This window comes from Solea solea, chromosome 14 (genome assembly GCF_958295425.1).
Source record: "Solea solea chromosome 14, fSolSol10.1, whole genome shotgun sequence".
In the NCBI taxonomy this organism is placed as follows: domain Eukaryota; kingdom Metazoa; phylum Chordata; class Actinopteri; order Pleuronectiformes; family Soleidae; genus Solea; species Solea solea.
Window position 1 is genome coordinate 8,484,484 of NC_081147.1, and position 12,424 is coordinate 8,496,907.

General features: G+C 40.2%; 2 protein-coding genes across 8 annotated transcripts in view; both read left to right on the forward strand.

Annotated features, from left to right (window-relative positions):
- The window catches only part of si:zfos-2326c3.2 (misshapen-like kinase 1), a 59,835-nt gene extending 52,952 nt beyond the window's left edge, over window positions 1-6,883 (forward strand). For all 5 annotated transcript variants that reach the window (XM_058649398.1, XM_058649400.1, XM_058649401.1 and 2 more), the window contains 3 exons: window positions 1,258-1,417; window positions 1,800-1,939; window positions 2,212-6,883. In XM_058649398.1, coding sequence (XP_058505381.1) covers window positions 1,258-1,417; window positions 1,800-1,939; window positions 2,212-2,295 — 384 coding nt within the window. In that variant the 3' untranslated portion in view covers window positions 2,296-6,883. The remainder of the gene's footprint in view (window positions 1-1,257; window positions 1,418-1,799; window positions 1,940-2,211) is intronic.
- A 3,743-nt stretch (window positions 6,884-10,626) lies between these two features.
- myot (myotilin) overlaps window positions 10,627-12,424 on the forward strand; it is a 34,711-nt gene continuing 32,913 nt past the window's right edge. For all 3 annotated transcript variants that reach the window (XM_058649403.1, XM_058649405.1, XM_058649404.1), the window contains exon 1: window positions 10,627-10,838. The gene's annotated coding sequence lies outside the window, so the exon portion shown is untranslated. The remainder of the gene's footprint in view (window positions 10,839-12,424) is intronic.

Below are 12,424 nucleotides of genomic sequence, written 5' to 3' on the forward strand. Positions count from 1 at the left end.
GTGTCCTGACCGAGTCTTGCCCCTGTTGTTTCTTTTTTTCTCCCTCACTTGTCCTCTGGTATATTAAGCGAGTCTGCACACATCTGCTACACTGGTGCCTTATGCTGCTACTGCTGCACTATCGTTGCTTCTCTTTCTCTCCCACATATACATTCAAGCTTCAACTCAACACTGTCTCTTACACACACACACACACACACACACACACAGCTAGTCATATTTTTAAACCCACTCATTTATATCTCAACATGCTCATAGTTCACTTTCCTTGAGAACCCTTGTGGACACTTCACACTCCCAGGATTCTTCACGCCCATTCACACACACGTACATTCTCTTTTTCACATTACACATCTTGCCACACATGCACACACACACACTGACTTGCATACACAACGCAGCACTCACCCACATGAAGCAGCATCTTCCCTTGTTGCCTGCTATGTAACGATGCTGATTCCGAGGCAGAGGATAAAGATTGCGTTGCGTCTGTGGATGCCTGTTCTGATGCTCAGGATCGTAGTAGCTCACACTCTGGTAATGTACAAAACATGATTGACAAGGATCTATATTTGTCTCCTGTTGATAACTTAGCACAGACACTGCCGAACTCCCCTATTTTGTGGTGAAGCTTTGTTGTTGCGCAGACTTGTTGAATGGGAATTCTCTGTTGTGATTCCCTCTGTGCAGTTTTCTTTTTTCTGTCGAGTAGAAACATGTTGCTGCTTTGACAGAGGTTGATATGAAACTCTGAAATCAACTCAACTAGTTTTGTGCGGATGAAATTTCTTGATTTAAAAGCGTTTATTTATGCACATGTCTATTGCTTGTGTGATTTTAATATAATGTATATTTTTTTGATTTTGTTGAGCAGAATTTTTGCCTAATGATAAGTACTTTTAAGATTATTTTAAGGCTTTTGTCACTTAGGGTTAGGGTGACAATTACTCTTGTTCAAATGGACATTCAATTTCCCTTTTTGAGAAGAAGCACATTACTCTTTCTTTCTCACTTAAATCTGTTTATTTTACACATTTAAAGAACATTCTCCTAATGTTGTTAATGTTTTTCTTTGCCTTCGTAGTGTAGTACCTTCTACTCTTCACATTTTATTGTTTTTTTTTATAGAACTGTCATATAATACGAAATCCTTCTTCTTTGGTTTCTACAACCACAGACTAAATCAAACACCCCTAACTGTTTGATTGTGCAGTGTTCATTTTTTTTTCTGTTTGTTCATTTTATTTTTTTTAATAGATCCAGGGTTCCATTCGTCCACATGCCATCATTATTTTGCCAAACAGCGCAGGAACAGAGGTTCTGGTTTGCTATGAAGACGAGGGCGTCTACATAGACACCTACGGACGCATCACCAAGGACACGGTGCTGCAGTGGGGGGAGATGCCTGCATCAGTTGGTAAATTTCATTCATACAAATACTTAGGGCTTTACCAACCAACTCAAATAGGAAATTACACATAGACAAAACAATCAGCATACACAATTAGCGTGGTTTTGCATATTTTTTGATATTTATCCTTTCCACCAGCACAAGTGACTATCACTAAATGCTCTGTACACTGTCTCTACGGCACTGATTCTAGATCAGGAGCTTTCCTTAGCACCAAGGACTTAACCTGAACCAGATTGAAGACAGATTTAGGACAGGGTTTGCTAAATATAAAATGGCAGTGATTTTGTATGTGTATGTGTGTTGGCTTCAGTAAATGGGTCGTTCTTCTAGGATAAAGATCTCATATTTTCTCTCTCTCTCTCTCTCTCTCCCCCTCTGTCTCTAGCCTACCTTCAGTCTAACCAGGTGATGGGTTGGGGAGAAAAGGCCATTGAATTGAGGTCTGCCAACACAGGAAACCTGGAGGGTGTTTTCATGCACAAAAAGGCACAAAAACTCAAGTTTCTATGTGAGAGGAATGACAAGGTAGGAGTTGCACATAATGTCATTTTCAAACTTTGCTGCTAAATGTCCCATATTCATAGAATTACAATCATATTATTAATTAAACCATTATAAAGTTTTAACAAATAACTTGCAAAATGTAGATGGACCGTGTATAGCACTTTTGCAATATACTATTTTTACTAAAGCTTAGAGTCCCCTCAGAAATTTAAAAAATGATTTTGTGGTGAGACAATTGGTTGAAATTAAACATTTGTTATTGTTCATAAACCTGAACCTCTCTGTTGCTGCAGATATTCTTCGCCTCGGTGCAGTCAGGAGGTAGCAGTCAGATTTACTTCATGACTCTTGGACAGAACTCGCTGTTCAACTGGTAATGACTGGAAGGGTGAACTCTCCGATCAACTGTTGATGTCTGCCATGATCATGCTGGGTTCTCCCAGTGATGCCTTTGCAAATTTGTGTGGGCGGACGTTGATCTCCATGGGCAGTAGACACCATGGAAGGATCAACTAAATACTCCTGGATCCATTACTCCTGTCTTCTTTTCATCTCTCCAGCTGCAGAAAATAATGCTTGAGCCTGAAACTCTGCTTCTTCAGCTAAACAGCACAAAAATCAACATTTTGGTGTCACACCCTTTGTCTGTGAAGAGTCAGATCACGTGAAAAGCAACGTTGACTTTGCCTTGGATCTGTCTCGCCCAGATATTTGGGTCCTGTTTTATCAAAATCTACCTGGAATCAAACTGAAGGATTAATTCAGTTGATTCCTCATCAAAGCCACACCACTGGTCAACATCTGGCCACAACACTCATCTTTCCATCTGAACGAAAACAGGAGTGCGTTCATTTTGTTCCACATTCAGCACCACTTCATCTTCCCTGAACCTTTTTTCTAAAGACTTCCATTGAAACTGTGACTCACTCATTGTGTGTTGTTTGTCAGTTATTCACTCATACTTGCTTCCTCGGCTGTCTAGCATTACTCGATCAAATGTTCTCATCAAGACGAGAAGCATTTTGTGCGCTTCTCTACTGTTCCCTGATCCATCTTCATGAAAGCAGTCACTGTGTGCAAAGCAACAAAGACTAGAACGGACGCTGTTTGTCAACCTCATTCCCGGACATCATCTCATCATTTCCAAGTCTATGTAGGGATCAAAATGTGGAATAATAACAGTAAGTCATTCCACTTTTTTGTTCTAATTGCTTTTTTTGTCAAAGGTTTTTCTGGGTGTCAGTGCGCCATCACGACCCTGTGTCATTATAGATCCAATCAGTTGTATTTAACTGTATCATTAGCGATAATTATACTGTCCATACAAACCTAATAATGAGAACAAATGTCAGGATTATTAGGTTGAGGGACCATTGAGAAGAAACAGTTCTCTTAGATTATCAGGTCGTGCTTTTCCAAATTTTCCAAACTGCAAGTTAACTCCTTTCTCAGCTTAGCCTGAAATCAGCTGCAAATTAGGCAAAAAAAACAAAGCAAATATTATGGGATTCCTTGGTACCATTTCTCTTAGGTCCAAGTGTCAGCATTCACTCTGTTCACAGATCTGCTTTATTGTATTTTAGTCTTTGTAGAGCTGTTCACTTAACTGCAAGGACTACATTCTGTATAAAAGTATACACAAATACAAGTTAACTCCATATAAACATGCAGTGGTTGATGGAGTGTTTGATATCTTGGATCTACTCTTTAAAGCCTATTAGATGTACAGTATATAATATTGTAAAGCACTGTTTTCTAAGTATTGAATAATTGACAAGTCATTTTATGTACAGTATGTTTACAGAACTGTAGGCTTATGAATGTGGAATTCTATCCCAAAACAGAGTTGTTGTGGTTTTTAATGGTCTTATAAAAGCTGTAAGCATGGACATGAGCTGTACCGACAGAGAACTTGAAGGCCCATGTCCAGGTTTATACACCTGGCTGACATGTTCAAGATCAAATCATGCTCTTTGCACAATTGCCACCTTGTACATGACTTTCTGTAATATATCATAACCTGACATGGTTTTTATGTTTCAACATAGGAAACGTCTAAAGCCAGCTTGCAGTCAGTATTTTAGAGATTACTTTGGCTTCAAACTTGTTTCCTACACAACCCAACATGGGACACACACTTGAGATTTTTATTTTATTTGTTAACCTGGATCTGAAGAGATGAAGTTAGGATGGAAGGGGTTGTTTTAATATGCAGATTGGTTTTGTTATTTACACAATGATCTTCAAAACAAGAAACCAAAGATTGAGACTTTGATACCCCCTTGAATCTGTGTGAGAAAAAGTTGAAGGGAAAAGTATACTGTGGAAGGAAGTATGGCTGAGTGGCAGCAACTATGGGATGGGGAGATGAAAGGAAGGCATCTACATGCAATCCTCAACAGAGGAGGAATATGAAAGAGCAGGTCACAGGTGAAAAATTGGGTATAGCATCTTATGAGGAAACATCTGACACTGTCAGGCACATGAGACTGTACAGCACATACTTATTGGCTGTAAAAACAAGTGAATCAGAGAGAAAGGACATGATGGAGGTAGTGAGACGAGCAGGGATGACAGGAAGTTAAGTCTGTGTTTGAGTGTGCTGGGAATGAGCAGGGTAGAAAGTCACAGAAAGAATAATGAAGTGGGTAGAGTTTGTGTTTTGAAGATGGCAGTGGATCGTAGATGCAAGCTCCCATTAAACCCCATAGAAGAAGAGGAAAGTTTAAAATGAACAAATAACCATTTAACACCTTAACAATGTTGAAATGTTAGAGCCTTAACAAAATACAAAGGGTATATCACATTATTATAAATGGACAAAAGACTCCAAAACCCAGGACTGATGCTAATACTCAACAAATATGCAAATGTATGTTGCTAGCAGTGTTTTTATTTGAATAGCGTCCATGTATGTCTAGACTTAAACTGTGTAAAGTCTGGTGGAAGTGAAGAAATCATAATTTTTTTACCTTCAAATGTGAATTTTCAGTTTAGTTTCTCATTATTTTATTTTAGACTTTGTTTTCCTTAATCAAATGTAGCTTAAAAAGCTAAGTTAGCCATGCATTATTCTCTATATGGTTCTCTATGTGATATTTACTCTTGACTATCGACAACAGCAGTAAATGTTTTACTTGTAGTGATGCTTAAAGTTAGATTTTCAGTGTACAGCTGGTTCTGTCAGACTAATTTAAACTGGAAACTGTCTTATTGCTGAGTCGCTGCATACAGGAACGTACATTAATGTTAGCAGGTCTGGTAGCTAACATGGGCTAAGATGTCAGAACTATTTAAGGTTTCTCATTATACGGTTTCTCATTAGCATGTGGTTAAAACGGTAGCAACCCTCGCAAGTCAAAATCTAGACTGCTTGCCATGTGAAGTTGGAACCAAACAAGACTTTTGTGCCCAGTTTAAACCCTGCAGGCTACAATATTCCTTTTTTTTTGTTTGTTTTTAAATCTTGACGATCCAGATGTACTGTATGATTGAATATGAATTGTCTTTTTTGGTACAGGACTTGTCACGTGTTTAGCTCTGTGCTAGTTTGTGGTCAGCTTTGGTCTGCATGGTCTGTCCAAGATCCTGACCAAGGACCTGGCCATTTAAGAGTCCACACAGAACAAAAGACCAAATCAAAATTAGTCCACAATTAATACAGTGACTCCACGAACATCCTCAGTGTATGTTCTAAAAAGTTTTTCATTAATCACATGATCGAGTTTGTATAAATGATCATGACAATTTACAAGTTTTAAAATACACCAATAATGTGTTTTTAAAACCATAATAATGTACAATTATATTATATTGCCAGATTGTATCGTGATTTGGACCAACATGTTTTCTTTAGACAAATAACAACAACAGGTTGGTTATTTTAGGGGAGCAATGTTACATTTCCTGTACAACTGAAATTTATCAAATAGTTTTATATTTTTATCAACACACTTTTAATAGTGTGATCTGTATCTTTCTTCCTGCTGCTTCAAGACATGGCAGAAATCAGCTTAAGCCATCGTCACACATATATTTTGTGAGTTTGGATAAAAAATCATTGAGAAGAATTTCAGAGAGAGATTTATCACTTCCTCCTACACCTTCCACTTTATGAGATAATGATGGATTCTGTTTCAGTCTCGCTGTGACTCACTTCTCCAACTCTCCCACTTTGTCAACACACCCCATCTCTCTGCTGATTGTTTTTCATTCCTTCAGCTCTCTCCTCTGCACATCTGCATCTTCTTGTTCTTTACTCCCTCTCACCATTCTCCACATCTTTGCTCTCCTCTCTTATTTTCTCTGAAGCTTGACGTTGTCTCTACTTTTCCTGCTTCTACTCTGGAGCACAGTGATTCCCAAGGTCTGGCTTAGGGCCCTCATATGGGTATAGGGGATTTTTTGGGGGGGTCCACAAACAAATGTGCTTAAGATTTGTGGGTATTACTTAAATAACATGCATTAAATCAAGCTTGCCAACAGATATGGCTGCAAATGAGTCACTACATTATGCAGAAATGTTGCTCTCATCATGATCGATTGCCACCTTTAAAAAGTGGGTTGTCAGTGTTAGAAGTATGGAGACCCACAACGAAGATCAGCCTTGGTGATTCACGTCACCTCACGTTTCCATGTTTTCCATCAGATTCTCTCCTTTGAAGCACAACATTATCCATCTATATCTCATCAAAAACTTCTGCAGAATCTACAAATGTCAGTGTATCAAGAAAACCACACAAGTGATTTTGTTGTTTTTGAAGTAGCATGAAGTGTAATACAGGGGGGGAAAAGGAACACAATTGACCCTAAGTTTTAGTTGTGTGTTTAAATGTTTATGTAACTTGTGGCTGTTACAGTAGAAAAAGTTACAAAATTAGTTCACACAATTATTAATATTTGTCCTAAACATTAGCCACTGCATTAGCTCCTGGTCATACAAGACCGAGTAAGTCTGTAGTGAAATGATTATTACTTACTTACTTACTTATTAATGTCACTTTTATTTTGTAAGGGTAGGAATGGGATGTATCCTCTCTCAAATGTTACATTCTTATGCTTTAGGTGTTCCAGCTGTTATTTTTCAGTACAACAGCAAGAGTGATGGTGTGTGAGACGTGTCCTGAAAACAGGAAGGAAGTGTAGAGTTAGAGGAGGAAACTTGTGGGAGTCAAGTGTCTGATAGAAGGAACTCGTACGTTGCGGTTAAATCCAATTCCGCAATTTTAATCATTAAAACAAAATGTGTACTTTAAATTGAAATATCTTAAATATAAGGACTTGTTTAATGTGTGGATGGAACCCTTTAAAGAGGAGGAAGAGGAAGTGAGGATGTTAAAGGGAGCCTCAGTTATTGCATAGCATAGCATTTCTAGGTTTGGATCTTAACACCGTCACACACTTTAACACCAACTGTACAGCAGTTTTAATAGACTTGGTTCATGAGTGATGTTTTCCCGAGGTTGAGATTTTTAGTCAACAGTTTACAACTACTGTCAGTATTATGAAGTTATTTCTCAGTGTCGACACACAGGACAATTGTGTTGAACACTGAGAATAGAAAAGACCAAATGTTATATATTATATATTCAGGAATATACTGTATAGTTCCATTTGTTTTATTTTCTGTGGCGTTGTAAAGATGATTGTTACTTTTTTTTTTGCACTGGATCTACAGTATGATTGATGCATTATTTACTGTATCCCTCCTACTTTGAGATGAACTCAAACGTGTGTTGCCATGTAAAGATGCAAAAGACAATGAGGCAGCAATAATAAAAAAACCAAACTGTTGAATCGAGTCACGTGCCACTGAGTTTCTGTTGTCGTCAAAGGGCAAAGTGACATGTTTTTGTTTTATCTCCCAAGGTTTTTTTTTGTTTATTCTTTTTAACACACTCATCTCAGGCCTTTAATCCAAACTTCACACTGTGTCATTGTGATAAGAGAGCAGGAACGTTTGCTGTTGGATTTCCGTCTGTGATCAGATGCTTTTGTCATTCAAAGTCTAAACATAAATTCAAGGCAACTGCTTTTAATCCACTTTGGACGGTTGATCGTCCATCAAGGGCGTTTTATCTCCTGTGAATAGAGGTCATAATGTTGAGAGATTTTAAATTGAAATATAACCGACCAAGAACCTGACTTGTTGTCTGTCAGGGCTCAAGCTAGCGTCTTTAATTAAGCCTTAACTGGCCTTAAATGGCCTTAGGTGCAGGCTTCCACATGCATGTATAATAGATAAAATCCTGTGATAACTTACTGCAGTTTTCCTGGTTTTGTATAGACACACACACACACACACATACGACAAATAAATAAGCTCAGCATTAAACACACCTGTAACATCATGTATGCTTGTATTTAGTTAAAGGCCACATAGACCGGAAGCTCCAATTAACGCTGCGTTTGTGTGTGTGTATCTGCGTCATTACCTCGTTTATGAAACCCTAAAGTTTCAGAACAACAGTTCAGCCACTGCTGAGAAAATAGTGTTTTATTGTTTTCCTGGGCTCTGCGAAGCGGATCGGCACTTCCTGATGTCGTCATCAAAAATCCTCACCACTCCTCTCACCACCGTAGCGCCTCCCGGTGCGGGCACTAGTCCGGGCACATCCGGTTGCGTACATTCAACCGCAGAAGAAGAAGAACTACTCTCGTTGTAGCTGCTGAGATGCAGAGCATCCACCGTGCCAGAGGGGGAGCTGTGTATCTGAGAGCTGGCCTATCTATTACCTCCCCCTACAGGTACCTGGCCAATCACAGGACAGTGGGAAAGCTCTCGTTGGCTGGCCAATCACAGCACAGTCCATATTCTGGGGGTGTGGTTTTGGTCTGAAACAGCATGGCTGACGAGAGCGTCAGTGAGAAGATATTTTGATCGGCTCGTTTGCAGCAATTAGGAGGTTTTTAATCATGAAAACAAGTTAATATATGTAAGTAGACCTCCATAACTAACATATGTGTGTGATACAAGCATTCTATGTCACCTTTAAGGAGACTCTAATAGAAGAAGGGCTCTGAGTCATTTTGGAGTCAATTCCCAGCTCGTAGAGATCTTCATTGTAGAAACACCAGATCGATATTATCTCTGGTCTCATTTCTGTCCTTGACTGAAGACTTTTTAGCCCAAGAACAAGGTTTCTTTGGAAGTAAATGCAGAGAGTCACCTTTAGCTAGACAGTTAATACAACTTTCTACTATAACATGTTGTTCCTTCGAAGATATTTGGCAGATTTGTTCTCTTTGTATGTTCTTATCTGTGCTGAAGCACCTCAAATACTTCCTGTCGCTGCTTTTCAAGCCATGTTATTTGATTGGAACGGTTAGGTCTGGTGCAGTACGGTACATGTTTTTTTGTTTTTCATTAGAGCTAGTACCAAAATAACCAGCCCTATACCGTCAATTTATGGGGGGGTTCACTTGGGTTACCAGAGTAATATGGTACGTATGGTCTAGCTCCACCCACAACAGTCAGCTGATTTGACGACAAAAAAATGTCACTCCCTTGTGACCGGTGTAAATATCCAATGGAGATAGTGTCAAAAAGATGAGTCCATTTTAAATAGAACTCCCACTAAGTAGAAGAATAGCAGCAAATAGCAGCTATTGGTCATCTGGAACATTCTGCAACCCCCCACAAGTAAAGGTGCTGTTCTCAGTCGAGACACAAGGCTGACCCAGGGCTTTACCATTCTAAACTGTACCGAACTGAACCGTACCATGATGGAAACATAGCTTTAGAAGCTTTGGTGTTGTGATTCTTCATTTACAAGAACCGGTCGGTTTGTGTCCTCCAGCAAAATCACATCATATCACTGACTTATTTATCTGATGGATTCAGAGTGGATCTAAGGCCAAACACAGCTCACTGCACCCCCTGCTGGACCATGCAGTAATTACTTCAGAGCGTGTGATGGGCTTATTGGCTGTCAAACAGGTTGAAAGGTTGAACTTTCCCCCCAAGTTCAAACAGATAATCACATTTCTGATTAAAGAGTTGATATAACTGCGTCCAAGTGGAACCCATGGTTCACATCGTGCACAGGACATTCTGAACCCAGAACTTTCAGGACCAGCATGTTCAAATACATGGTCTGTAGTTATTGTTTTTGACAGTGGTACTGGACACAGGTTTTCTGTCTCTTGAGGGTCAGGGCATGATGAGAGTGTTTCATCATCCAACCACTGGACAAAGAGAGCAACTGCTGTCCAATCACACACCAGAAGACATGTGAGACGTCTCTGTCCACACACTTTACAGTCCATTTTATTTCAAGGGTGTGTTTGAAAGTTGAGTTGAGTTAAAATGTCTCTGTCCCTCTGTCTCTGTCCCCTCTGTGAATCTGTCTTCTTTCCAAATGTCTCATGTTTCCCCTGAAGACTCACTGGCACCAGTTGCAGGTTTCCTGGCCCTCACACTCCTGGATGAAGTCTTTATCTGTGACACCTCAGCCACCTTTTTCATCGTTTGAAACCAGCTCTGGATTGGACATAAAGTGTGAACCTGTTCCAACACGGAGACAGGTGAAGCATTTAGTTTCATGCTTTCACTCCACACTCTGCTGGCCAATGTGTTTGTCACTGTTGACCAACATTTTACTCTGCTCTAAATTTGCCTCTTCAAACACCCACCCCCCATATCCAGCAGCAGCAGCCTCAGATTCCCTGCTAACCCCATTCCACCACCGCGACCTCCCCAAACACACACACACACACACACACACACACATGCGTGCGCCTGCCTGTGTGTTTGTGTGTAAATGTGTGTGTCAGCTCGTCCAGAGCAGGGAGCGTCCAGCAACCAAACCATGACCGGCAGCCACATGGTCACACAGTCACAGTTTTGCATTAGCGTTTGGATCATTCCCGTTGGATCAATACATTTGCTGCAGCTGTTGTTCTGGAGAAGGCCGGACAGGTAAGGGGGGGAACATTTCTGTTCAAGTTCTCTACAGGATACGATTAAAGCAGAATATTAGGTGCAGCTAGGCCTTACACAAATTAAATTAATGAATTAAACATACATTTAATACAAATAGACTGTGAAGGAGCTGGTTTAGATCCAGACTTTAACTTCTGACTGCGTTTAATGCAGACTTTAAAAGTTTACAGACAGAAATTCACGCATGCAGTGTTTCTGAGTCAGTGTGTGTGTACGTACAGTAGCTCTGTGACTTTGCTTTGGATTGTTATCAGATAATCCGACGCTGTAATTCACTTGGTCGAGGGCTACGAGATTCCTGATACTGCATGTTATTGATACTACAGGGTTCACAGTCGCAGAACAGCTGAGATGATCAGCCTGGAACTAAATATATGCTGTGTCATGTGTCCACGTCTGTCTGTCTGTCTGTCTGTGTGTGTTTCTGTATGTCTGTCTTTCTACGCTCACCTGACACTTTATTAGGTGCACATTTTACCTAAGGAAGTGTCAACTTTTGCTGCTGTGCATCTGTTATTTGAGTTCCTGGTGCTTTGCTGTCATTTTTGAACAAGTCTGGTCATTCTCCTCTGACCTCTGACACTAACGAGGCATTCTCACTTAAAGAACTGCCACTCACTGTGTATGCATGTATGTATGTATGTATGTATTTATTTTGGTCCATTCTCTGGGAATCTAGCGTCTAATGAAGTGACTGATGAGGCAAACTATCCATATACGTATCTGTGTATGTGTATGAACCATTTGTTACATCCACTTGCTGGTTTAAGGGGCTGCAGTAACAAAGTGTGTCAGTTATAACGCCTTCAGGGTGAGGCAACATCAAACACACCAGCCAAAGCTGTGTGTGTGTGCGTGTGCGTGTGCGTGTGTGTGTGTGACGCTGTGTTCAGACGCTCAGCTCTGTGGTTGGCGGACAGAGAGAGATCAGGTGACCGTGTCGGAGCTAAATTGGTCGCCCAAAGTAACAAGTTGAGAATGATGCAAGTGAGTCCTCTTGGAATCACCTGCAGTCAGAGAACATTTCTCTCTTGAGCACAACAAGGGTCTTTCTGCATGTTCTCCTGATGTGTGTGTGTGTGTGTGGGGGGAGGGTTTTCTCCGGGTTCTCTGGTTTCCTCCCACAGTCCAAAAACATGCAGATTTGGGGAAATTGGACACTAAATTGATTGGTTGTTTGTCTGTATGTGGCCCCGTGATTTGCCCTATGTCAGCTGACTGACAGGATTGACGGTCAAAGATGAGTGAGTAATAATTGACTAAACAGACACGATGGTGCTATGAAGCAGACCTGAAACTAGTGACTGAGACAATAAAAGTTTGAAATTTGGTTTCCATTTTAGAGTTTTTGATCACAGGTGTCACCTGCACTCAGGCTCCTATTGGACTCATTGGACACACATTTCATGATGTTTCATCTATTTTCCTCTAAATGAGAACATCATGTGCTTTTGAAGAAGACCTGAAACTAGTGTTTGAAAACATTAACTCCTCAGGACATTGTTGACTCATAAATCAAGTGAGAAGTAGAAGCTCATTTTCCCTTTGACTTCCATTCACTC